Consider the following 27604-nt stretch of genomic DNA (forward strand, 5'->3'; position numbering starts at 1 on the left):
CAAGGCACGATAAAAGGTGCAGATTTAAAGTCGCCTAATTGAACTGTCTGATAAAAACGACTTTAAAAGCGAAAGGGCCTTTCCTCCCAAACATATGATCTTTAATCGTTCTATCAACAAGGTGTGGTCAACGGTATCAAATGCCGCAAACAGGTTGAGGAGGATAAGAGTCGCTGACTTAATTAACTTGAATCGGAGGCATGAGGGAAATTTTGAACTCTTAAGCCATATCCTATGGGGTAGGATTTCCAGAGTCCTGTAAAGATGAAGATTAGTCATTTGGCCGGCTTTTGTTGTTGGAAAAGGTCGGCATTACATATTATTTTGGAGGTGGTGCTTATTTTGTTTATGAGTTTAGAAACTTTATAGGAATGATAATTACATTTTTCATTTTGTTGCCATTGTAATTGCATATTAGAGTGGAAGGTGTTGTTGTAGCATGTTTTGAGTTTACAAGGAGGGCAACAATGGCATGGAAAGCTTTAAGTGTCTACACTCCTAACATTACTATTGGCAGGCAACTAGACCGACCTGATAATGTGAACCAAATTATGACCTTTCCTCCGCTGTACCTCTTGGTAGGGGTACGAGACAGGCATGGCCTGTGCACCCTGTCCTCACCTGCCAGTCCACCACTTGGAAACCAATCTGGATGTCCATTGGATCAAGGTGGATTGGGACGAGTGGGCTGAACAGTATAAACTGGCCCTTTTTGCTGATTATACATTAAGCTTCCTGAGGGGTTCTGAAATGTCCCTTCCATGCCTCCTAGATGAACTGAAGCAATTTGAAGCTGCTTCGTGGTTTTGCATCAACTATGTGAAGTCTAGGGGTACAGGATGGCTGATGCCACTAATAGTTCCAAACGCTTGCTCTCCACGTCCACCTTGGAATAGGCAGGCTCATCTATACTGCATCTGGTGGTCTTTATTATCAGCTCCATCAGTAATCTCAAAGAATGCAATGTGAAGCCTGTGCTAGATGTTCTGTTTAAAAGCCCCTATTGTAGGGCAGACTTGAAATTTCCTGGTTAAGCTGAATCAATACCATTAAAATGAACTTTAGGCCCAGCCCGTAATATGTGGTACTAACTCTTTCCCTGTGGGTTCCAAATGAGACCATCCACCAGGAGCGAAAACAGCAACTTCAATTTGTATGGAAATATGGTCCAAAAAGGGTGCCCAGAGCTACACTATATAAGAGAACAGATGAAGGGGGTTGGGGGTTCCCTAATACAGCACACTGCATACACACTTGCCAACTGCAGTCTGCTCTAGATTACCACCAACTCCTTTATTCTAAACTGTAGGAAACTGGGTTTTTTATTGCAGTAGTCCACCCTCTAGCACTGGGTTCCTACTAACCAGATCCCCAGTTTCAGTGTTCCTTCCACAAAATAAGACACCTGATAACTTGATCACCATGTGACCAGGCTTTTAGCAACACTGTTAGTCCCTAGTAAGTGGTACCTCGGTTACCTACGGCCTAGATACTAAGGAGGGATCTTAAGAGCTGCAGCAGGTCTTGTGCTGCTCTAAGGGACCAAGCGCAAAAATCACACAGACTGTCACTGCAGGCTGCGTGACAAGGTGCTCCAAAAAGTGGAAACACAACATAGCACACATTTGTGTGGCATGTCCCCTAAACACTGCATGTAAAATGTGTGAGATACCCCTACAGCCTTAAGGCAGGGTGCATTATATTACATTTGAGGACCTATCTGAATGAACAGATATGCCCCTGCGCTGGCCAATTCAATTACTAACAGTACAAGTGAACAGGCAAGACATCATAAAATATGTACTGGGTACTGGTATAAAAACGAATAAAATAAAAATAAAAAGTTCCCCAGCTACATAATGGCTTCACTGAAACATAAGGTGTTTGGTATCCAACACATTGTATTAATGAACCTACATTGATTCCAGTAATGGATTTATTAATAAATGCACCCAAAGGGTACCTTAAAGGTACCCTCTGAAACTTACCAGCCATCTAGTGTGCTGGCTGACTGGCCCAGTCCAGCTTGCCACCACAGACAAGTTTCTAACCCCCTAGTAGGTGATAGCCCTGCTTTCAGACGACAGAAACAATGCCTGCTTGGAGGAGAGGAGTTATCAAGTCCTTACCCAGGAAGGCTGTTAAGGAATATGCTACTTACCAGTATGCATCTGTTCTTGGCATGTAGGGATGCCGACATTCATATCTGTGCATAGATCGCCGCCTAGTGTTGGGTCCGGATGATTTCACATTGTTGTCCTGGAAGATTCTTCGAAGTATCACGAGATAGGTGGCTCCTCCCCTGGACTACAGTGCGCATGGGCATCCTCTCCATCCTTAGATTGTTTTTCGCCATTGCGGCAGAGATGGAGTGTTGTACAGTAAGAGATGTCCATGCAAGAAAGTGTGAGTTAGAATGAATGCTACAGCTGCGACAGGCACCGGTGAGGAGGGTGGGCGATATGAATGTCAGCAGCCCTACATGCCAAGAACAGATGCATACTGGTAAGTGGCATATTCCGTTCGAGGCATGTGGGCTGCTGAATTCATATCTGTGCATAGAATGTATAGCAGTCTCTCCCTTAGCGGTGGCTACCTGTGCCAGCTGCAGCAGTCTGAAACTGAGTTTTTAGAACAGCCTGTCCTACAGCAGCTTGCTGTTTGGAATGTACATCAACACAATAGTGTTTTGTGAAAGTATGTATGGTTGTCCATGTGGCTGCTTTACATATTTCTTCTAGAGGAATGTTTCCTAGGAAAGCCATGGATGCCCCCATTTTGCGTGTAGAATGCGCTCTTGGGGGAACTGTTAAAGTGCGTTTTGCCTTAAGATAACATATTTGAATGCACTTAACGATCCATCTGGCTAGTCCAGATTTAGAATTGGGGTTTACTTTGTGTTGTAGTAAAAAAGCAACAAACTGTTTTGTCTTCCTGAAATCTTTTGTCCTGTCTATGTAATATAGGAGAGCCCTCTTAACATATAGTGTGTGTAGAGCCCTTTCAGGAACGGACTGTGGGTTTGGGAAGAACACTGGAAGTTCGATTGTTTGATTGATGTGGAAGTGGGATACCACTTTAGGCATGAATTTGGGGTTTGTTCTAAGCACAACCCTATTCGCGTGAATTTGGAAGAATGGTTCTTGAATAGTTAGGGCTTGCAGCTCACTAACTCTTCTAAGCGAAGTAATTGCTACGAGAAAAGCCACCTTCCATGTTAAAAATTGTATTTCACACGAGTGTAAAGGTTCAAAAGGTGGTCCCATTAGTCTGGTTAGAACAACGTTTAGGTTCCAGACAGGTGAAGGTGGATGTCGGGGGGGGGGGGGGAAATCACTCGTTTGAGCCCCTCCATGAATGCTTTAATTGCAGGCACTCTGAATAGCGAAAGGTGTTGCCTGTTCTTAAGGTAAGCTGCTATGGCAGCTAAGTGTATCCTAATGGATGTATAGGCTAGATTGCAGCGGCGTAGGTGCAAAAGATAGCATATGATATTTTGAGTTGATGCGTCTAGTGGGCTTATGTCATTGTTGTTACAATAAATGACAAAACGTTTCCACTTTGCCGCATAGCATGCTCTTGTGGTAGGTTTTCTTGCCTCTTTGATAATGTTCATGCAGCCAGGAGGTAAGTTTAAGTAGCCAAACTCTATGACTTCAGGAGCCAGATTGCAAGGTTCAGCTGCTGTGGATCTGGGTGCTGAATGTCTTCTTGGCTCTGCATTAAGAGATTGGGTGTTAGTTTTAGTCTTTGATGAGGCACCACGGAAAGTTCTAGGAACGTGGTGTACCACGGTTGCTTCGCCCATGTTGGAGCCACCAGGATTAGCGTCATTGAGTGCTGGCGCAGTTTGCGTGCCACTAGCGGTATCAATGGTGCTGGTGGAAAAGCGTAGGCAAATTTGCCTGACCAGTTCATCCATATCGTATTGCCCTGAGACTGCGGGTGTGGAAACCTTGCGGCGAAGTACCGTCATTTTGCGTTTTGTTTTGCGGCAAACAGGTCTATCTCTGGTTGCCCCCACTGTTGGAAGTATGGCTGAAGCACTGTGGGATGAATCTCCCACTCGTGCATCTGTTGGCTGTGTCTGCTGAGCAGATCCGCTATTTGATTGTCCTTGCCTGGGAGGTGTTCTGCCATGAGAAAAATGTTTCTTTGAATGGCCCACTTCCACATGCTCTGAGCTAGATGTGACAGCTGTGGAGAGTGTGTTCCTCCCAGTTTCTGTATGTAGTACATCGCAGTCATGTTGTCCATCCGGATCAACACTGTCTTGTTGCAGAGATGTACTTTGAAAGCTTTCATTGCCATAAAAATTGGCATCAGCTCCAGTAGGTTGATGTGCATTTTCTTTTGCTGCGTGGTCCATAAGCCCTGCACTGTGTGGTGGAGGACATGGGCTCCCAACCCTATCAGGGATGCGTCAGTCGTTAAGACTGGTCACCAACACTAGGTCGCTTAATTGTCCTTGAGCCTGGTTCCACTGATGTGCTAGGGACTCCTGCAGCGGAAGTATGTGTAGTCTTGCGTGAGGGACTATGAAAATGCATGAGGCCATCATGCCTATTAGTTGCATAAACACTTGTGCTGGAAGCGAGTGTTGGGGCCTGAACCTTTGGATTAGCGTCTGAATGCGGTTTATTCGGACAGAATTTGGTCGTGCCTTCCCTGCCAGAGTGTCTATAGTCGCTCCCAGGTATTGTTGTACGTGGGCCGCCTGAAGATGGGACTTTGGATAGTTCAGCGAGAAACCTAAACTGTGCAGGAGGTGAATAGTGCGTGACATGTGGCTGGCACATTGCTGGGCTGACTGTGCTTGTATCAGCCAGTTGTCCAGATACGGATTGACATGAATATGCTGTCTTCTCAGATGTGCAGCTACTGTCGCTAGGCACTTGGTGAAAACTCTTGGGGCTGTTGTCACCCCAAAACGAAGGACTTTGAATTGGTAGTGCTGATTTTGTATTGTAAACCTGAGATATTTCCTGTGTACTGGTATATGGAAATATGCGTCTTTGAGGTCTAGTGTTGCGAGGAAGTCTCCTTGACGCAACAGTGGTAGCACCTGCTGTAGAGTGAGCATGTGGAAATGCTCTGATAAAATGTATTGGTTTAGGGTCCAAAATTGGTCTGAGAGACCCGTCCTTTTTGGGGATTAGAAAGTACAGTGAGTACATCCCTGTACCCTGGTGTTCTAAGGGTACCAGTTCTATGGCCCCTTTTTGTAGCATGCTGATGACTTCCTGCTGCAATAAGTGTAGGTGTTCTGCGGACATAGGACGGTGTCTTGGAGGTATGTTGGGTGGTGTGGAGATTAATTATAGGCAATAGCCATGGTGGATAATTTGTCTCACCCACCTGTCTGTAGTTATGTTTCCCCAGACATGCAGGAACTGCTGTAATCTTCCCCCGACCGTTGTTACATGGTCTGGGGGTAGTGACAAGAAGTCACTGTTTGGTATTGGTAGAGGATCTGGTGGTGTTATTCTCTCGTCCTCTACCCTTGCTGTTATTGCCACGGTATCCACCTCTACTGTTCTTGTTGTAGTTGTTTTGCGTGTTCCCCTTGTTGTATGAGGTTTGCTGTGATGAGCCTGCTCTTGCAGCTCCTCTGTTGCCGGAGCGACGAAAAGAGCCACCTCTGTATTGTTGTGACTGCAAGGCTCCAATAGACTTGGCAGTCTCGGTATCCTTCTTCATTTTGTCTAGTATTGTGTCCACATAAGGGCCAAACAAATAATCAGGGTTCACAGGTTGATTGAGTAAAGTGCTCTGAACCTCTTTTTTGTTTTTTGAAAAACCTTTATTGCAGCATTCATAAAGTACAAGTATGGGCCTACAACCGCAGGGGCCGGCCGCTAAACAGAAGTAAAACTCGATTTATCATAATACAACACAGCTCTTCAGCCGACAACCCTGAGGTCCGGCAGCGATTCAGGATGGATCTTGTATTAGAACGCATTGATAGATCACAGGATATAATAAAGGTCTTCTTTGTTATATTATTTAAATGAGCGGATCAGGTGCCATACAATCTAGCAATAGGATACGGGGGACAGGCCAAGAAAACAGGATATGCATGTAAAAACAGCCATTCGTGGAACTCTGGCGTTAATGCTTATAAATCAGTATAAACAACAAGACCGTATACATTTTCGTGAACGCCAGTTCTCAGGGCCCGCCCACCCAGAAATTCGACTAACGTGAGAAGCATGGACACTAATTTCAGATCACAGTGAAATCAAAATAAAGCACAGACCATACCGATCCTAAAGGAATATATGGGAAGGGAGAAAAAGGCCATAGAAAATAAAAAAGGAAAAATAACCCCTCCACCCTGCACCCCTGCCGATGGCTATAGCCTAACCCCAGTAGGGAGGGGGAGGGGGAGGGGGAGGGAAAGGAAAGGAAAGGAAAGAGGGCATAGTCATACGATGTTCCCGGCCCCTTGGCTCCCCGCCAAAACACAGACACCCCCTGCCGCAAAAGATGGACGTAAAGCAAGTCTTTCAAAAGACAATAAGGGACACCGTGATACACCGCCCAGCCTCTATAATTAAACAGTTACAGTTCAAACGTCCATAACAAGTGTTCCAAACCATCCCAATTCAATTGACTCAACCTTGACCCTTTCGAATCAGCACACGAACCCTCCCTAGCGAAACCCATGAGCACACAAACAAGTCATAGACGAGAGGGAAAGCATCGAAAGTCAATCTATTACCCCATGTAGCTAGTAACTCCACGAGAACTTCACGCGCGGAAAATTTCCCTCTCCTAGCTGGACTGCCCTGATGTTTCTTGCCCCGGAATCGTAAAATGTCCAGAAAAGGTGGATAAAACCACAAGATGAGAGAGGAGTTTACAACACAGGTTTCGGGGGAGGGGGGGGGGGCGCGGGAACGCCATTCGATACCTCTAAAGTCAATGATGATGAAAGGTACGGTGATACACTCAAGGTCTCGGGGACGCCATCTTCCAGGGCGCCATCCGTTGGTTTCGATATAAGCACCCATACTCGTTCACACACGGGGTCCTCGCACGAAGTCAAAATGGCCGCGGCTTGAGTGGCTGTTTGCTGGTTCAACTGTGGGGCAGGGTCCGGTACTTCGAACAGAATCCCAGTCAGACTTGCATCCATTTTAGTCATTAACACATCCACTTGCGAGTGAAACGCCCAAAGATCTGCCAATATTGATCTCAGCGTTAGCCCAGACGCCGTTGGATCCATGATATCAAGTTCGGTAGCAGTCACAATCAACTCCCCGGGTGAATCTGGCATTTTCGGTGGGGACGAACAGGATAATGAGAGGGCAAGGGTGGACGGCAACCCGTCGTTATCCACAGCCGGGAGAACCCGGCGCAGCACCGCAGTCCGGAATCCCAACCCGCCGAACCCCGGCAGGAATCTATACCAGGTCCGCGGTACGGGGATCCCCACACACAATCAGCAGCAGCAGGTCACCTCTCTCTCAACGCTGGGCAAGGAAAACAATCGCCACCAAATTCGGGCGTAGACAAAGTCTCCACTACGATTGACCGGACCCTGCCAGGGTCTCTCAGCCGATATTGTTGCACTGCAACCTGGCCATGAAGTTACTCGAGGCCCCGGCTTCACCGCTGGAACAGGCCACGATCTTTAACTCGGTATAAGTCCGTGAAATCAACCGATAAAAATTTGGGGATTTCACCATCGGAATGAGGAACACTTCATCCAGGCAGAGGCTGGGGGTAAGATCAGGATATCGTACAGGATCTTGTGGCGGAATACGGAGGTCGGCGGAGCCAGGAACCTAAGCAGCCATCTTGTTTGCCGTCGTAGCTCCTCTGAACCTCATTTTTAAACCCAGATATGCGTGCCGGGGGGTGATTACACCCGCGTTTTATATGCGAAGCGTGGTCGATTCCCGTTGATGGGACCTCCTTCGATCTCTACCGGAGTGTGGCATGCAGCCAATAGAGAAATTAAGTGGGCCGTTCGCTTGACTTTGGCCACTCCCTTGTGGAGTTCTGAGAAGTTGGGTATGCTCTGGAAGACTAAGGGATTTGATCGCTGGGATTTAATTGGCATAACGCAAGTCCGCGATATATGGGGCAAGGACAGTGCTGTCATTTGACAAATTACAGGCTAAGTATCAACTGAATGAGACAGAACGGTTTCGGTACATCCAGATCAGGCATGCTCTGAGCGCTGCTGTCCCCAGTGGTGAGACACTCCCAGTGGCCTCCCCATTGGAGGATCGTTTGCTTGACGGCCTGGTACCCACTAGAGTTATCTCCCTAACATATAGCAAACTCATCAATCACACCGAGGATCCCTTGGTGTTGTTGCGTGGGCAATGGGTTGCTGATGGCTTTGTAATCGATGACGAGTATTGGAGGGAGGCGGTGGCGTCCCCAAAGGAGGTTGCGGTCCCCACGAGGCTCTGTTTGGTTCAGCTTAGGATTTTACATCGCTCCTATGTCACGTGTCTGGGATCGCAGAAAATGGGCTTGGCTGGGTCTGCTGATTGCCGTAGAGGGTGCGGGCTGCCTGGAACGTTTCTGCACATATTGTGGGAGTGTGAGAGGGTTCGTGAATTCTGGACTAAGATACATTCCAAAATGAGTGAAGTATGGGGAGTGAGGGTTGAGCCGGAGGTCAGAAGATGCTTGCTGAATGTGTGGGAGCCTACGGACCTGCCGAGCTCTGGCAAGGTCTGGGTGGCTCTCACATGTGCGATCGCCAAACGGAACATAGCGCAGCTCTGGGGTGCCTCTCGGGCACCTCGGGTAAGGAAATGGATGGAAGATCTCAACTGGTGTATGTTTCGTGAGAAATCTGTGTATCTGTCCAGGGGGCAACCCCGCAAATGGGTCAAAATTTGGGGAGCCTGGAATGCCTATCGAGGAGACATCTGTGAACCGCCAGATCTGGAGCCTACAGTGATGGACAGAGAGGACGCCTAGGCCCGATTCCTTGATGGAGGCGTTAGATATGAGCTTTCCCTCTTGTATTAGGTATTCTGCCTGTTCCTTATAAAGGTCAGGCAGATGCTGGAGAATCTGCTCTAGTGTGTCGTAATGGGCTCCGTCTTACCTGGCTAACAGGGCTTGTGTGTTTGAAATTCTCCATATGTTAGCTGCTTGAGCAGCTACCTTTTTGCCCGAGGCCTCCAAAATTTTAAGACTCCTTGTCTGGAGGTGGGGCCTCGCCAGTAGTCTGCGAATTTGCACATTTGTGTGCATTGGATACTACCAAAGAGTCTAGAGGTAGCTGTCCCTTAATGTAGGTAGGGTCTACTGGTGCTGGCCTATATTTCTTCTCTATCCTGGGGTTAATGACTCGTCCCCTGGTTGTTTCCTTGAATATGTCCCCTGCGTGTTTAAGCACCCCCTTTAACATTGGCAATGTTTTCACTGATCTTTCAGAGGTGTTGAAAGTATCAAAAAGGAAGTCTTCCTCAATGGGGTCTGCATGCATTTCCACATGGTGGTTGTATGCTGCTCTTTCTAGCAATGCATTGAAAGCAGCTGTGTCCTCTGTAGGCAAAGTTTTTATAGGGTATGCAGTATTGTCTTGCATGGGCTGAGAGTCTACAGGATCTACAGGGTCAGACCATTGTCGAGTTTGGTTGTCCTGGTCATTGACCACAGGATAATTATAAAGTTCATTATCCTCATATTCCACATCCTCATGTGTGTGTGGGAGAATATGTATAAGTCTCTTGCACATGTGGTCTGATAGGCTCAAAGAGAGTAGGAGATGTAGAAGAGTCTCTTTTCTTCTTTAGTGGTATTTTATAGGTTTCAGAGTAAGTGTCTGGTCTGATTTTCCTTTTTAATAGGGTAACTGCCAGTATCGGGGTCCACGTACAGTTTTGATTGTTCTTCTGTCAAGGGCTCTTGCTCTTCATGTGCTTGAGCTCTTTTACCCGTTATCGCCTTTTTTGTTGGCGTCGGGTCGATTTCAGTTGTTGGTTCGACTGTTTTTTGCCTCATGTGCGTTGGAAGTCCAAATTTTAATCGGTTCGAGGGACTTTGGTGCCTCCACAGTCTTATTCGGCTGGATGAACTTCTTCGGTGCCGAAATGGTTATCGATCCTACAGTTTTCTTTGGTTAGATAACCACTTTTTGGTTTTGTGTCGTCTTCGAAGCCTGCTGCTTTGGAGCGATGATTTGTTGCCTTGGCTCGATGGACCCCTTTGCCTCGATCCTTGCCTTCGGGTCGAGTGTCTTTGTTTGCACCGTCTTCGGCTTGTCGGCCTTCTGCTTTGGTTTGACAACCATCTTCTGTGGGAGTCCTTTGTTTATGTTGCCTGGCATCGACATCGATCTTGTCGGTTCGACGGCCTTCAGCTTAGGCATGTTTCTGGTGTACTGGCTCTCGGCTCGACAACCCTCATATGCGACCCAGCCGGGTCGACGGCCATTTTGTTTTTGGTCGGCGCCGATGGATCCGCACCTCTCGGTCCGAAGACTATAAAGTCTATCAGTTTCAGTTTCTGTTTTGCTTCCTTCACTTTCTGTTTCGATATTACCAAGAATGGTAATGTTGCAGTGATGGCTCTTGTCTTATATTCTTAGCCGGGCTGAATTGCGGGGCTATAGAATCGATGTTAGGATCTTGGCTAAGGCCTTCCGGCGATGCTTCGACCTGAGTCTCTGGAAGCGTATTAGTAACAGTACTGGACTCCGTACTCAGGGTTGGCCCAGAGTCCTCGCCGGAGTAGTCCTCGACGGCTCCTATGCCTGGATCGTCGTCCCCTACCTCGACGAGGTCGTCTTCTTCGTCGACGTAGTAGCTGGAGTCATGTTCCGACCCCTGCTCCGACTGTTGGTCTGAGTCCTCAGCTTCGATGACTTCTTAGTCGTCTTCAAAGATGTTCTCCGGCTCAGGCGCTGGCTTCTGCATCATTTGCCTCGCTGCTCTTCGAAGCCGATGTGTTCTCGTCGATCGAAACTGCGCACAAGCTAAGCAGTCGGCTTCATTGTGTTCGGGAGATAAACACCTGTTACACACAGGGTGTTTATCTATGTGTGGAAATTTTGAGTTACAGTTGGGGTATCTTTTGAATGGACTTCGTTCCATCGTCGATCGGCCCTTTGGTGTCGAAAAGGCCACGCGGCCCGATTCGACGTTCTGAGTAGAAACTACCGTAAGAAAGTTGTTGGTACCGACAGCAATAACAATACCGACGCCCCCGAAGGCCTTTTGGCCTTTTAGAAAAGTTTTTTTTATCGATTCCGAACTCAGAGTTGGAAATCACATCCGAACCCAATGGCGGAAAAAAACAATCTAAGGATGGAGAGGATGCCCATGCGCACTGTAGTCCAGGGGAGGAGCCACCTATCTCGTGATACTTCGAAGACTCATCCAGGACAACAATGTGCAATCATCCGGACCCAACACTAGGCGGCGATCTATGCACAGATATAAATTCAGCAGCCCACATGCCTCGAACATTAGCATTCCAAGGCCGGGAGCTTCAAAGAGCCCACTGCCTTTATGCAAATCTGGCTTCCCTCCGAGGTGAGAGGATGCCAACCTCCCCCATTCCCCTTTTCCATGACCAAGGCGGGAAACGAATATGCTACTTACCAGTATGCATCTGTTCTTGGCATGCAGGGCTGCTGACATTCATATCTGTGCATAGATCGCCGCCTAGTATTGGGTCCGGATGATTGCACATTGTTGACACCAACAATACCGAAAGAAACTATGCCAACGCCGTCGAAAGCCTTTAGGCTTTGTAGAAAGTTTTCCTAACTTGAGCTAAGAAAGTAACATCCGAACCCAATGACGGAAAAAAACAATCTGAGGATGGAGAGGATGCCCATGCGCACTGTAGTTCATACACCAATGCAGGGAACGACTGACCTGCACATCGAGGGACTTCAGGGACAGTGCGACCCACATTGTGAGGGGCCCTGCTCTCCTTTATTTCTCTGCAGCAGATATTAAGACAAGTTTGCAACCGCTGCCACCTGACGTCTCAAAGACCCTTTGCACCTGTACTCCAGAGTCCGAGCCCAAGGGAGGTGATGGTGCCAATGGGGTCCCCAGATCCACAAGAGCTAAGCCCGTCCTTGGTTTGCACATACTAGCCTTATGATTGTCACTTGCAGGCCCCCTCCAACTACAAAAGACTCCAGCATGGGATCAGACACCAAACGACACCACTGCATCCGAGTCCCACAGCCCGAGGAGAAATAGACCAAGGGTGTCCCTGCATGCAGGAGGATCTAAAGGGTCAACTCACTCCTGTGGGTACCCCCAGTCCCAACTTGCAGCCTCTTTGTAATCAGACCGATCCCCTTTGAAGTGAGTGGACACTCGATGTCGTGACACACCTCTGCACCCAGACACCCCAAAGCATCCTTAGGTGACCTGTTGGGGAGCCTTGGAACTTGCCCCATACTCACCTTAAGTCCCGGAGATCAGTCCCATAAGTCGCTGTTAAGTGCCCAAATGCAGTACATGTTTTCCCCCATAGAATAACATTACCACACCCAGAAAATGCACTGTCAACGTTTAGAAAGTCATAACTAGAAAAGTACTTTCCTAATGCCGATGATTTTGGTATCTAAATTCATATAAAAGTACATGTTATTTTTATATTTTATATATAATTTTTATAAGTGGAGAAGTGTGGCTCACTGGTTAGAGGAGGCATACCTGCAGCTGAGGTCAGACCCGGGACCAGGGTTCCATTCCTGAAGCGGCAGGGTCCTGAACCAAATTGTCCACGGACTCGATAATTCTCGCTTCGTTGCCCACTCTAAGCACGAGTTCACACTATGCAGCTCTGGGCAACAAGCTTGCTTAATCTCCACAACGGCCCCCCTGCGGCGGGATGCCTGGCTTTCACCTTGGGGATGCCCAGCATGGGTGATCTCACAGGGAAAAACCAGGACGGGTTCCCAAAGCAAGCGCCGAGATGCCCAAGAGTAACATCGAGCGCTATATAAGAACACACATACATACAAACATAAGTTGGTGTGGGACTTCTTTATTGAGTGTTTCTCACTTACTGCCTTTGTGCGTGTTATAAATGCTTAGTACTACCCTCTGATATGCCTAACTGCTCGCCCACAATACCACAAAAGAGAGCTTTTGGGTTGTCATTTGTGCCTCTGCAATTCCTTTGGGTGTTTGGCTGGACTCTCTGCACATTATATCTCATTTTGATGCAGTATATACAGAGCCAGCGTCCTACATAAACCTTGGGTGATGATCGAGCAAGGCTGTCCCTTTCCCTTTTTTTACATTCATGAGTCCAAAGACCGTTTTCCACTTTCTCAGACACCCCTCTATGCCAAGACTACACTCCTGAGATATTGGGAAAAGATCAATAAACATCACTTGGCAACTACATACCCCTACCCACTCTACCCCCATTGTGCAGAACCAAGAGTTACAACCAGGTAAAATAGATAAACAATTTGACACTTGGAGGGGGAAGGCACAGCCACTCTTGGGTGATCTTTACTCAACAGGGACACCACAGACAGATCCACTTATAAACAGCTTTTTCAGTGGACTAGAGCTGATGAGTTTTGGCTCAACCAACTCCTCCACTAGGTGAACATTAAGACTGTTAAGGACTCTGGTAGCAGAGCTAAAACACCCTTAGAATAGCTCACACAGTGTTCCACGAAAAAGTTATCACTCACCTCTACACTATCATGAGCAAGTTCACACAAACACAGCAACACAATTACAAATTAAAATAGGAACATGACCTGGGAATAGCAAAAGACATCGGTTACGGATTTGGTCACGAGCTGCCAAATTTAGATTTGCTCGCAACATAAGGCCAACTCATACAAGATCCTTATGCAGTAGTACTTCACAACTGTGAGATTTAACACTATAGTTGGAACATCTGACCTCTGTTGGAGAGGCTGCGAGGCCTGAGGTACATATGTTCTGTGTGGAGGTTCTTTAACTGATTTGCTCAGTGAACTTACCACTGGATCCACTGGTGCAACTGCTGTCTTAGGCTGGGGAGTATTCTGTATATCCGTAAACTACTCCTAGCAGCTACAGTCACAATCACCCACACTTGGAAGAAGCTGTTCCCTCAGAGCCTTGAAAGGTGGTGGGCCAAGGTCTCGAATATTTACCCCATGGATTGGCAGACTGTGTAGGAAGTCGGCTCTTTATGTGATAGATCAATAATCTGCTATACCATGTAAAGAGACATGGGGTACCCTTACTAGTGGACAAGAGCTTGCTATGCAATCCTAAAGTGCTCTATTAGGGGGGTAGTGAAGTTGAGCAGCCTTAGGCTTTACATAGAGGAGTGCAAGACTCAGCCACATCTGAAGAAAAAACCTCAGTATAATACACTGCTGAACCTGCCCCCTGTGTCCGCATACTACCCATGTGGTTCATGTAGTGCCTGTCCAACCACCAAACATACAAAAACTCTCCAGATTGAGGATTTTTCTTCGGAACAACGTACACACACGAACGGTAATACCAAGAACTACTGTGTGTACATAATCACATGTCTGTGTCAACTGAGATACGTTGGTATGACCAGGAGATAAATTAAGATCAGGATCGGTGAACACAGGAGTGCTATCAGTTGCGGCGGCACAGCGACCAAGATGACCAACCATTGCATCGAAACAGGACATTCATGCGATGAGATGGAATGGACCATCCAGGAGGCTAACTAGATATGGAGCAACACTGCACTCCTAAGACGTGAACAACGTTAGGTACATCGCCTACGCACCCACATACGAGGTATCAACAATGAGATACTGTGGGTTGAACTAGAACATTGAATCCTAGCCCTAACTGCTTAAAACAGAAAATCACCATCCGCCTACTCTCTCTTAGGATGGCGAACACCAGTGACACCCATGAACACAGCAATAGTTATATAGTACTGAGAAATACATCCCTACACATCAGAATGTTTAATACATTGTGTCCATTTCTGTAATATTTGTTTTTATGGACTGCCACATTACATTCCACTGCATCCTCTAGACTCTCGTTTCCGGGATTTGAGTGAGTCGATTAGACACATGATGAACTGCATGAACTAAATCTCTTGGATTAGTCCTTGCTTATTGAGGTACCCGTCTCCCCAGTCCTGCCTAATAGAGACGCTTTCCCACCCTTCAACAATACTTTTGTTGATATTTAGGGCCCCGGTTCCTACGCTTCATTGTATGACATTTAGAAGCTCGTAATACACATCATGCTATTCTTTTGAAGCGCACATAGTATGCATGCGCAGACTGTAGAAACACGTCCAGCACTCCACATATGCTGGAACACACAGTATTCTCCCACACATACGCTTTGCAATGAGACAGGATGAAGCACCCGGAAGAAGGAACCACCCGCAACGCTGCACTGGCAGTACATAAAGGCCCGCCTCTCCTCTGCCTAACATACGGGCTGGCGCCAGGTCGGGTAGCTGCTGAGAGGAAACATATTACCAAAAAATTGTGAGTATAAGCGAGTGGACCTTGTCCAAACAGTTATTGAGGAACTGAGGCACAAGTGTGCTTTTAACTATCTTTCACTCCATTTACTCGCCTCTTTTTCCTCATCTCTAGCCCGTGAAGATATGGGAATACCTGCACCCAAGCCCATGGAGAATTTCTCCATGTGACTTTAGGTGAGGGTCGTGGACATTTTTTACGGTTTATTTTACGCTATGGGACCACCCAATGGTGAATGAGATTGCCTAACCAGTTTGGTAGAGGATGCGTGTGTGTGTGTGTGCCAGTGTCTCGTTATTATACCATTGTGCACCACACTGCATCGCCCAATCTGGTAATCGGCGATTCTAACACATTTTGGCCTCAGGTAACTATTCTGCAATATAGCTTGTAAACTTGGGCCCTTCAGACACGGCAGGGTCTGGGATGTGGGGGCGTTCCCGAGTACCCCAGAGTTCGCCTACTCTTTGGCGCAACCGGGGGCCAGCACAGTATGCACACTCGGACTGCCTTTACTCTTAAGCCTTTACTCTTGGAGACCTACCCCATAGGGAAGCCAGTTTCAATGTCATGTTTTTTACGCCAAGCATATGTTTGATGCTCTCTCTGCAGGCACACGTCATAACCAATGATTCATTATCGATGTGTGTTTCTTTTTGCGCTTCTATTTAATCTCCTTTTCTAGGTCACCTCCAGGAGAAGATCAACTAACTAGTTGTGGCTTAGCAGTAGTTTTTCACAGCAAAAGCCCGCTCCTTTTACACTGGGGACTAGCATCCCCATATCACTTGCACACTTCACTCCACTATTTATTACTGGTCCTGAGGAAGCGCCAAGAATCGCTATGACCATCAATGCGTGAAATAGGTCGACCTGACCTTTTTAGTTACCAGGGGTACATTATATCCCATAGTCATAACGCACGACCTTTTGGTTTATTAGTATAGCAAAGGGACCGACACAGTAAAAGATACCCTCTGGTATCCTTTAGCCATTTTTATTGTTCAAACACATTCACTGTGCACATAGGACTCACTCCGCACAGCTGCACTCATCTAATAGCTGTTTTCTAAAAAGATCTCCGCTAATGTGACCATTCGGAAGACCCGTAGGGCATTGCAGCGCCAGCCCGACGAGGAGCAATCGCCAATGATGAAGCATGACATCCTTCGGGGTGTGTGAGGGCAACAAGAGACATCACTTGTTCTCCCTCCTGCAAAGTGGATCCTAGACCTAGAACTATCCTTTCTCGCTTTCCACTTTCCTCTTACCTCTCATATTGATGTGAGGGTGACTTTTCAGCACTCACACAGACAGGACAGGGACCCTCTTTTTGGGTTAAGGGTTTTTCAACTGATCCATCTTATTTGCTCAGTGAACTTACCACTGGATCCACTGCTGGCTTAGGCTGGGGGAAATCGGTATATCCGTAAACTACTCCTAGCAGCTAAAGTCACAATCACCCACACTTGGAAGAACCTGTTTCCTCAGAGCCTTGCGCTGTGGTGGGCTAAAGTCTGGAATATTTACTCCATGGAGTGGCTGACTATGTTGGAAGCTGGCTCTTTATTGATACATCACATAATCTGCTGTAGCGTGTAAAGAGTCCAGGGGTACCCTTACTAGTGGACAGGGGCTTGCTATGCAATCCCAAAGTGCTCTATTAGGGGGTAGTGCAGTTTAGCAGCCTTAGGCGTAACACAGAGGAGTGCAAGACATATGCAAAATACATACAATGATTAATAAATGGCAACAAGACTCAAAAAGGGGATCTACATCATTTTATAAAAATAACAAACACCTTCCTCTCCACTGAGGGGAGCCAGATTTGCATTCCAAATGCAGTAACTTCTTTGAAGCTCACTGGCCAAAAGACGCTAATCAGCAGGTCATCCTGTGGCAGGGGGTGCGACACCCTCTTCCTGTGCAGGCTTTTGTTCTGGGTCTCCTGAGAGCAAAGGCTCTCGCTCTAGGAGGTCAGAACAGCATCTCGGTGGCAGTCTGGCAGAAACCAGTCAGCAAGGACATCAGAGGCTGGTAGGTTTTTAGGGGGTCACCTCTAAGGTGTCCTCTGGGTGCATGCATTGGTAAATCCACTACCCACATCAGTGTGGGTTTACCAATACGAGATGTTCGATACCAAAACAGAACTAACCAACATCCTTAATGCATCCATCCCCACAGCAACCTCCCCCAACAGATGGAAACAAGCAGAGGTAAGACCACCCCTGAAGAAACCCTCTGCCAAGCACAGCGAACTAAAAAACTACTGCCTCATCTCACTGCTTCCATACCCCGCCAGAGCCCTCGATAAGGCCATCAACCACCAGCTCACCAGATACCTAGAAGAAAACAACCTGCTCAACCCCTCCCAATGCGGCTTCCGCACAAGCCACAGCACTGAAAAAGCCCTAATCGCCACCACTGATGACATCAGAATCCCCCTCGACCATGGTGAAACAGCAGGCCTGATCTCTCCGCTGCATTCAACACTGTATCCCATCACATCCTTATCAGCAGTCTCAACCACATCTGCATCCAAGGAAACGCCCTAAAATGGCTCTCATCCTTCCTCACAGGACAAACTCAAAATCCGCAGCCTGCCTTCAACCAATACCCCACCTGCAGCGTCCCCCAAAGATCATGCCTCAACTCCACCCTGTTCAACACCTACATGACACTCCATGCAGACATCGTCAGATCCCACGGGCTCATCATATCCTACGCATATGACACACAACTCATTCACTCTTTCACCGATGACCACTCCACCACCAGAACAAACTTCCACAATGCCATGACTAGCGTCGCTGACTGGATGGCCCAACTGTCTGAAGCTGAATACGGACAAGAGGTAAGTGCTGATCTTTGGGATCCTACGAGGACAGAAGCTTGTGACCCTCTGAGCTGGGACGCACTCCCACACCCGCAACCATGACATAATCCTAGACAGCGAAGAAGCGCCAAATGAAGGCTATTGCCTCCTTGTGCTTGCACACCCTTCAATTGCCTCAGAAAATCTTAATCAACACCAGGAAAACCGCCACCCAAGCCCTCGTCACCAGCTGTCTCGACTACAGGACAGCTCTCTATGCCAGAATCACCATTCAACTCCTCAAGTGACTCCTGACCTTACAGAACACAGCAGGTAGACTCATCATCAACTTCCCCAAACACACACACACACACACACACACACACACACACAACCCTCCCACCTCAGAAACCTCCACTGGTTCCCTGTCCAGATGAGATGCCAGTTTAAGCTCTTAACAAACCTACAGAGCTCTGAGCTCTACATGACCAGGGACCAGCCTACATCAACCACTGCAAGAACTTCCACCAACCAACCAGACAAGTGTGCTCCACCTCCCGGGGCCTCGCACCCAGGATGTGTAGCAAGTATTGTTTTCACTTGTGTGACCATTTACTATGGACTTAAAGATTTAACTAAAGGCTGTGCCAATTGGGGGAACAATTTTACATTTTTGGGAAAGAGCTCTGGCACTGGGGACCTGGTTAGCAGGAACCCAGTGCACTTTCAGTCGAAATCACAAGTACCAGGCAAAAAGTGAGTAACCATGTCAAAAAGGGGCACTTTCCTAAAGACTGCTACAATCACTTATAGAATGATCAAATTTGATAGAATTTGGTCACAGAGGGAGAGGGAACAGATTGACACTATAATGACCGACACTCTGCAGGGTGACTAGTACAATGAAAACAATGGCCCGATAGAGGCTGAACTCAGATCCGTGGTCATTCTCTGTTTGATGATCAATTGTCCTGTGTACCAATACCTGTACTTTATTGCGATGTACAATGCCTATTTTTTGCTTGCATGACATGGATGCTACGCTCCTGCTATGTAACCACCGTGGCTCAAACAAAATTAAGTATTTAAAAGAAGTGTATTGGAAAACTCAGTGTAGGGGAATGGCTTTTTTCAGGTTTATTCTCACTTTCACCCTCTCTTTTTGATGACTTTAGGTACTAATGTAATAACTCTGCACACTGGGGCACTGATGTCCAGTGCCCAGTGTTTGGGCTCTGAGCTCAGTGTTTACTAGTGGGTACAAACTGGTTAAACCTGGATTAGCATGGTTAACTTACATGCAAGTCTGTAATAAAGGGTACTTACCATACCAAGGGCTGGTAAGTTAAGGTGCCTTTAGTGGACTGCAGCAGTATTTGTGCCACCACTGAACTGGCAAGTAAAGATTTAGTGGTAGGCCTGCTCTGCAGCCTAGATGGCAATTAGAAAGATAGCCCAATCAGAATTCCTAAATAGAACGTTAAATCTACCTGTCTTGTAGGTTAAAGGGCTACTACTGGAAGCTATGTCACTTAAGTGTGCACCAATACAGAGGCAAATGAAAACATGCCAGCTGAAGTACTGTCTAATTCAACCACTCAAATTAACCAGTTTAACAGGGCGAGAGTTACTATTTCCCATTGATTACTTATAAGGTCACCCCTAAGGTCTACCCTAAATGCCAGAGGGTATGGTAAATTATTATAAATAGTAGGGTATGTATAATGTTTGTTTAACCTGCCCTGGTACTGGAAAGTTAATTTTCCCTATTGGAAAGCTGCTAGCCCCATTGGTTAGCATTAGGTCCCTTTATTAGGTCTAATAAAGTGTAATTTCCTAAAGGAACTAGCGAGAAGGGAGCTTTAAAATGTCAAATAGTTACATTAATACAAATTATTGCCAAAGTCAGATGTAACAACAATTTTAGAGAAGAAGCTTTCCTTTTTGAAGTTGTAGTGTAGTTCCTATTTTCCCAATAGGCCCTGCGCATTGGAATAACATAAACAGCAGTATAGACGTAGAAGTGCGGTCTTCCAGGTCTCTACTGACTATGCTAAACTTAATTGGGTTTGTTACCAACTAGCTCAGAGGTCACTGGAAACTTTCTTGACTGAATAGGACATGATCAGCTTCCCTGGTACAGACAAGAAGGGATTCAGTTTTCCAACAACCTCATAAACATGACAACTTTGCTCCTTAGAATAAGAGTCAATCTCTAGAGTCGTGTGAAACAATAGACAGTTATTTTACTCAGTCAGTTGTGCAGATTACTTTCACCAAGATGCAGAAAATGGAGAGACGGGCGTTTTCAATAAAAAGGTATTATTTATTGAACAGTCTTTCTTCTCGTGCAAGAGAAATGAATTGCCACAATTGCAAGACTTGTTATTATAAAAAGTGCGTACAGTAAAATGAGGATTGCGAAATAATACTGTAAAAGCATTGATATGGTTTCTTAGCCATACAATGGTTAAAATGAATAAAATATATACATTTATATATACATTCAGCTAACGTACTCAACTGGTGCTTCTAACTACGCCTACCCCAGTGTACCTGACCTAAGCCTAATACTTGGGAGGGAGTAAGTAAGTAGCAGTTTTAGTTAAGTTGGTTTTGCCAAGGTTTGCTTCAAGAATTCTCTCTAAGGGTTTAGTCAACACCATATCTCTGGAATAGAATGTTGGAGGTCTTGTATCTCCTTCCAGGAGTCGATATCCCAGTCACTCGCAAGAGTAGGCTGGAAACGCCGGAGCTGGATTTTCTCGGCAGGAGAAAAGACAGCGTCTCTCTCAGCGCGTCGAGGAGGAGGAGGGGCAGCGTCCGTGGGCAGCTTGCATCTGCTGGGCTCTGCAGGGGACAGCTGTTCTGCTCCTATGTTCACCACACCATCGCTATCATCGATGTCGTTGAGGCAGCGTTTGCTTAAGGCAACGTTGGTAATATTTATACCTGGAAGGTGCCTTGTTTGACGTAAGTTTTTGGACATAAGACGTCAATAAAGATGTCACTAGGAAGTGATCGTCTCTCAGTGCTCATTAGAGTTCTATTACTAATCAAAACATAGCAAGCGGGGCTTTCCCAGGTTGCTGAGTTTTATCTTGTTGAAGAACTCGGAGTGTAATCTAGGAATCTTAGCTAGGGGCTTCTGCTGTGTCATTTGCTCTAATGAGCTGCAGAGGAAGAGATTCTGAAATGTGGCTCTGATCGTGTTAGGCCAGAGACGTGTTTCTGAAATATTGCTCTTGATCGTTTATGCCATTATAGGGGTATAAATGGATTATAGCCGTATAGGGGCATAAGGTCACAGTATTGATCGGGGTCCTAGAGTAGAACACGACAAAGTTGCTGACAGAGCCTATAGTAGCCTTTTCTGATTAGCACAGCAGCTTACAGCTGCCAGACCTGCCCTGTGATTAGGTGTGAAGTGCTCTCACGAATGGAGCAAAAAGGAACCACCCGAGAGCAGTTTTCCTCTACTGTACCAAGATGGCTGGGGGGCTAATGGGCTACTTACACTTCAAAGGCAAGTTGCCCTACGAGAACAAAGATCACTGAGCCTGTGCCTGCATAGATTTCTCTGTTTGCCAGCCAGCCTGGCTGCACTTGAATTAGATTAGGAGTTATCCGTAAGGGGGAGTGTAAGGAAATAGAATGTATTATATGGTTTGGTTTTTCGACCTCTGTGTGTGATGCACTTACTAGCCCCTTTAGAGCCCTCAGAATTTGTTTGTCAAACCTTCAGCTCAATCCTAGGTAGCTCTGGCTCAGAGCAGCAAGGCTTACCCAAAAGGTATAAGTGTAAAGCATTTAAACAGCACCAAAATAATTGGAGAAGAAATTGACAAGACACCAAAGCGATTCAACACCAATTTATAAAAATCGATGTTCTATTTAAAAAAAGATTGTATTTTTATGTAGTTTTAGACACCACAACGAAAAAGAGCCACTGGAGGTATAGAATTTGCAAGGTATAGTATATCAGGTTATTTTACTCAACTAGGAACAAGCACTGGCAAATTCAGGGGTACCAGTAAGGTCCTCAGAGACAGTAACTTCAGTAGGTGAAGCAGTCCTCAGTCTGCTCTTAGCCCTTTTATCCATTGCAGAGCTTTCGTATGGAAGTGGTCCTGATGCAAGGGATAAAGGATGCTGAAGATGCTCAAAGGATGCGGAGGATACTCTAAGGAAGCTGTGGATGCGATGCAGTTGACTGGGGTCTTGCTGCAAGTACTACTCGGTCCACGAAAGGCATGAGAATGTAAATGTAAATGTGCTTCGATTTATATAGCACGCTTTAACCCAGGGGCCTCAAGGCGCTTGCTTAGGGAACCCGTCCTGGTATTCCCCTGTGAGATACCACAGCCGGGTATCCACAAGGTGAAAGCCAGGCATCCCGCCGCGAGGGGCCGTAGTGGAGATTAAGCAAGCTATTGCCCAGAGTCGCAGAGTGTGACCCCGTGAGTCGAGTAGGCACCAGAGCGAGAATTGTCGACTCCGTGGAATTTTTGAGCCCGAGACCCGCCAAGGCGGGGAATCGAACCCTGGTCCATGGCCGATCTCAGCTTCTGGGTCTGCCGCCTCGAACCACTGAGCCACACTTCTCCACATAGAAGGTATTGATCACAGAGTAGATGGTCCTAGAAGTCCTCTGGTTGCTGCCAGAAGCCCAGTTGTCACTAAACAACTGGTTGCCCAGTCTTTTCAGAGTCGTTAACTCATCCTCTGGGACAGGAAGCCATTTCACTGACCCTTAGAGTCTCTTGGCTTTGGCTGGGCTCTGAATCCTGCTTTTCCTCGAGCAAGACCTAGCACGCACAGTCCCTCTTCTTTGCTAGCCGCCAACTGCAGCAGGGCAGTCCTTCTTCCAATGCAATCGAGATCGGAGTTTGGGGTGCCCTATGCATGCTCAGAAAATGCCCTCAGGGCAGGACGCGGTGGGTAACCAAAGGGCTACCTGGTTCCCTCCCACTAAGTAACCACTTCCTTCCTGAAAAGTGAGGCATCTGAGACTCCCAGGATACATCATCTTGCCCACTCCAAATATTGCAGGACCCCTCTCCTGAAGTCTGGAGCTCCCTAGCCCAACCTAGAGGTGTGGCTACCAAGGGGGCTACACACCCTTGGAAAACCGGTTTGGTAACTGACTTCCCATCCCCTGTCCCAAGTGCAAGCCCGTCTGCCCGAAGAATGGAGTCACCCCTCTTCCAAGTGTTACCCATTTGCCCTTCAAAGCTGGCTGCACCTTTGAAGCTCACTTTTTGGTCCAATATCTGTGTGGGTTCACACAGGAGGAGGTGACACCTCCTTCCAGAGCAGGCCCTGATTGTATCCTTTCCTGGGAGTCGTTAGTAGGTTTTCCCAGGAGGGCAGCTACAGGACCACTTGTGCTATCAGTAAGGGCACTAAAGTCAGAGTGGCAACTTTGGTAAAGTTGCACACTGCAACTTGTTGAATTAATGAGAATCAGGTCGGACTTGAAGTAACTTGTTGTTTAATACCTTGGATGACCTGCTTTGGTCGCACCATTCCAGAGTTAGCATAGCTGACTAGTCCGTGTGTAACTCTGCACTCGCCAATTGGAAATACATGTTCTGCCCATGAAATATGTTGCACCCTTTATTAGGATTTGCTAGGCTTACCATAAGGGTTACTTATACATACACCAAGGGGAGGTCTGACTTTTCCATTGCTTTAAATGGCAAAGTCGGGCCAGCAGTTAAACTGCTCTTCTAACCTGAAAATGGCGGGCTGGGAGTCTCGTTTTACTGATGTCCCACCCAGTGCTGCAATCCTAGCTCGGTTAATTGGGTAGAAGCCAATTTGACATACCAGTTTAAGGGTAACAGCACGGGTATTTAGGTCTGGTTAGCAGGTCTCAGTGCACTTCCAGAGTAAATAGACCACAGCATCATTCCAAATACTCTGGGAGACCATACTAAAAGAAGCATTTCCTTTCAGGGAGTGTAGTTTCTGGGTAGCCACTTTTCTGGGGTAGGTTAGGTAGTGCCACACAAGGCAGGAAGGTATGGCAATGTTAATAGTGATCAGAATAGTGCATTCTGGGATAGCTGAATTCCAAACTTCCCAGGAAGTAGTCACAGTGGATGGGATTGCCCAGGGCATCTGTAGCTCTATTGGCTAGTGTGTCCTACACTCCCACAAGCTTGGGCAAAGGATAAAAGTGACAACTCTCTCAAGAGAACCTAGAACACTGCTGGACCTGTGATAAACAGAAGGGTCGTGCTTGCTGAACCACTGGACTGCACAGAGAGGCATCACCAGAAAGGACTGCAACTTTTGCATCAAAGATTTCACCATTGTGGACCGCGCCTGTGGTGTGACCTGTGAGGAGAAAACCCAAGGGGTTGATCTGATCCCACTTGTACTTAAAACAGAAGAGTGGTCTCCAAGGACTAGTTGGCAAGTCCCCTGTTAATACACTGGGCTAAAAATATCTTAAGAGCACTGTCGGCTTGTAAAGTGCCCCACTGCAACCACCACTGTATTTGCCATGTTTTTGCTTGTGCATGGAGGGCGATCGAGCAATGAGCCACCAGAACCTCGACACATGGTTGGTGTAAGAGTGTACTCTTTCTTGGCCAAGCTAAGAAAACAGAAAATACCAGCAATTGTTGTATGGTCAGCTCACCAGTCACAACTAGACTTACATGGAACTTCCCTGATAAGTGCTGGGAGATAGAGTCCTCAACTCCCAAACTGTGTCCCTATAGCAGTAGATCCATGGCTTGCGCTAAGGAGAACTGGCATCCAAAGGACTTGTTCCGGAGAGCCCATGATTACGAACGAATCAGAGGCTGCCCTGAGGATTTCCCCAGGATCATGCCAACCCCAGTGAAGTCATGCCTGGAACAGAGGCACCTGTTACACTAGGTCTTCTGAGTTGAAGGTAGCCTCAAACGTTGCCATAGAGAGCCTATTGTTCTAATCTCACTTTCGACTGCTGCAGTTAACTGCTGCACTTTATTACCTATTTTTTGAATCTTCTAAAAATCATACCTCCTTTTACCTATATCAAAATGTTGCTGTTTGGTATCTATTTCAAGTTAAAATATAAGCTATTTTGTATAAACTTGAGTGGGATTTCTTTTGTGTTGTATTTCCTACTTTTAAAATTGTTCTGGTGTTGCTAAATGCTTTACACCAGTTTTCTCCTATGTTAAGCCGGACTGCTCTGTACCAAGCTACCAAGCATTGAACTGTGGTTTAAGTTATTGAGACCAAATTGGACAATATAGTAAATTGTGGCATTATTGCTTACTAAGATCTCACAACCCCATCAACTAATAACCCGTTTCCTACATTGCGAAAAAAAATTGTTTTGTTAGCAAGGAGTTACACATTTATTAATTTATTTACTTTCTTATTTGTGGAACTGGATGTCACACCTAGGGTTTTAAAACAAATGTTCGTCAAGTATGAATAGTGTTAGATTCGTCTAGTCAGAATCTAATTTTTAAATTGAATGAATATGCTACAGGAAATCAGGCAGGAAGAAACGAAAGGCACCCCAATTCCCGGAGAAACAGCCCTTTTGGTGCTTCAGAAATGAAGCACGCCTAGAAAGCAGGAACCATTGGCTGGCAGGCCATAAACACATGAATAGTTAGAAAAAGTGAAGGGATGGCTGCCTCTGTGTGCCTTGTGGATGATTTTAACAGACTATTCAGCAAACCACCTAGGTACCCTCATTAAAGAGTAGACGGACATCCAATATATAGAAGGAAGGAGAAGGGGGAAAGAAGAGAATTGCTTTTTCCATCAATAAGACTGAAGTTTTACCAATCTTCAAAACACTTACATTTTCAGGTTCCACTCCAATATCCTCACAAAACTTCTCCATTCCTTCAGGTCCCACCACATCATCTGTACCTGTAACAGGAAATAAAGTCTGACAAAGGACGTGGCATTTTAAAATATGGAGAACAGAATTGTTAACAAAGCCTCAATTGTATCAATGAAAATGCTACCTGCATAGAGCACAATACTCTCTCCCGTGCATTTTACAGCAGAACATTTTTTTACCCAGCTACAATGGGAAGCATTTTTATGGCTGCTGAAGAACGAAAGGCGGAGCCTGAATCTGCAGGATTTAGAGGTAAAACGTTTGATCTCTTGAGAAGATGAATTAACCTACTGAAAAATCTACCAAGCTTCTGAATCATTTGCTTCCCTCTAATTCAAGAAATGTATTGAGACCAATGTAATAAAAATAACCTGGGTGGCACACAAATGTAAACAAGTGTTAGCACAATAACAGTGTAATCTGTTGCAACAAGCTGAAGAAGTTAGTTTCTTCAAGAGTCAGAGCCTCAACTCAGGGGAGGGAGTGGTGTGGCAGAGAATAGCTGTTTTCGGATTCACGAGTGGGAAATATAAATCGGAGATCTGTAGCAGTAACAGACATCACGGAGCAGGCACTCCTGCTCTAGGAAACAGTAGGTTTTAATAAATACTTCACCATTTTCTCCCCACCCAGCAAGCTTGCCCATAAAAAAATAAAAAATAAAAAAAATCAGGAAGGCAATACAACACGAAAGAGAAAGGAAATAAAAGACAAGACAAGTTCTAGAGAAAACCTGGAGTATCAGATTGAAAATTGGCAACGGGGTCCCCAACAAAAGAATCGACATTACTGATGTTCAGACACTAGAATTCAGAGGTTGCAAAGGATGTTGCTTCTGAGCGTTTTAATATTTTAACAGAAGTATCGTCTTTAGAAATGTTGCAACAAGTAGATTATCAATTCACCTACCTGCATATTCATAGAACCAATCTAAGCATCTTTTGTTCGAAAATAAGTCTTCGTCCGTTTTAAGTCTACTGGAGTCATATTTTCTATACAATCTATGAATTAAAAAAAATGAATAAGCTGAAAGGCATTCACATTATTCCTACCCTTCATTTTATTGCTTCTACATTTGATTGTTAAATTGAAGAATGAACATCTTCACATATGCAGGTTTAGAGAATAGTTCATGTTTTTTCCCAAAAAAAATAGTTTTATATATGAAGACATGCCTAGTCTATAAGAGGAATGTAGGAAGCTGGCTCTTAAGTACATATCAAAATGAAATGTTGTGTAAAGGGTCTAGGGGTTCCCTTCTGAGTGGAAAGGAGTTTGCAATGACAATCCCATAGTGCTCTGATATGGGTAGTGTGGTCGAGCAGGTTCATCACAGAGTAGTGCACGACACCTGACAATACACAAAATGGTCAATAAATGAGACAACTAAAGAAGGAGATCCACACCAATTTATAAAAATAGCAAGCATCTTTAGATATGTTTAGAGACAGCAGAAGAAAATCGTTCA

At 46.1% G+C, this 27604-nt stretch overlaps 1 protein-coding gene across 2 annotated transcripts in view; it reads right to left on the reverse strand.

The window, feature by feature from the left end:
• The window catches only part of DCUN1D4 (defective in cullin neddylation 1 domain containing 4), a 365350-nt gene that overhangs the window by 201098 nt on the left and 136648 nt on the right, over positions 1–27604 (reverse strand). For both annotated transcript variants that reach the window (XM_086962658.1, XM_086962656.1), the window contains exons 5-6: positions 27046–27137; positions 26092–26162 (exon numbers count right to left, since the gene is read on the reverse strand). In XM_086962658.1, the coding sequence (XP_086818784.1) occupies positions 26092–26162; positions 27046–27137 (163 nt within the window). The remainder of the gene's footprint in view (positions 1–26091; positions 26163–27045; positions 27138–27604) is intronic.

The sequence above is a fragment of the Lissotriton vulgaris genome, chromosome 3_1, assembly GCF_964263255.1.
Source record: "Lissotriton vulgaris chromosome 3_1, aLisVul1.2, whole genome shotgun sequence".
NCBI lineage: Eukaryota > Metazoa > Chordata > Amphibia > Caudata > Salamandridae > Lissotriton > Lissotriton vulgaris.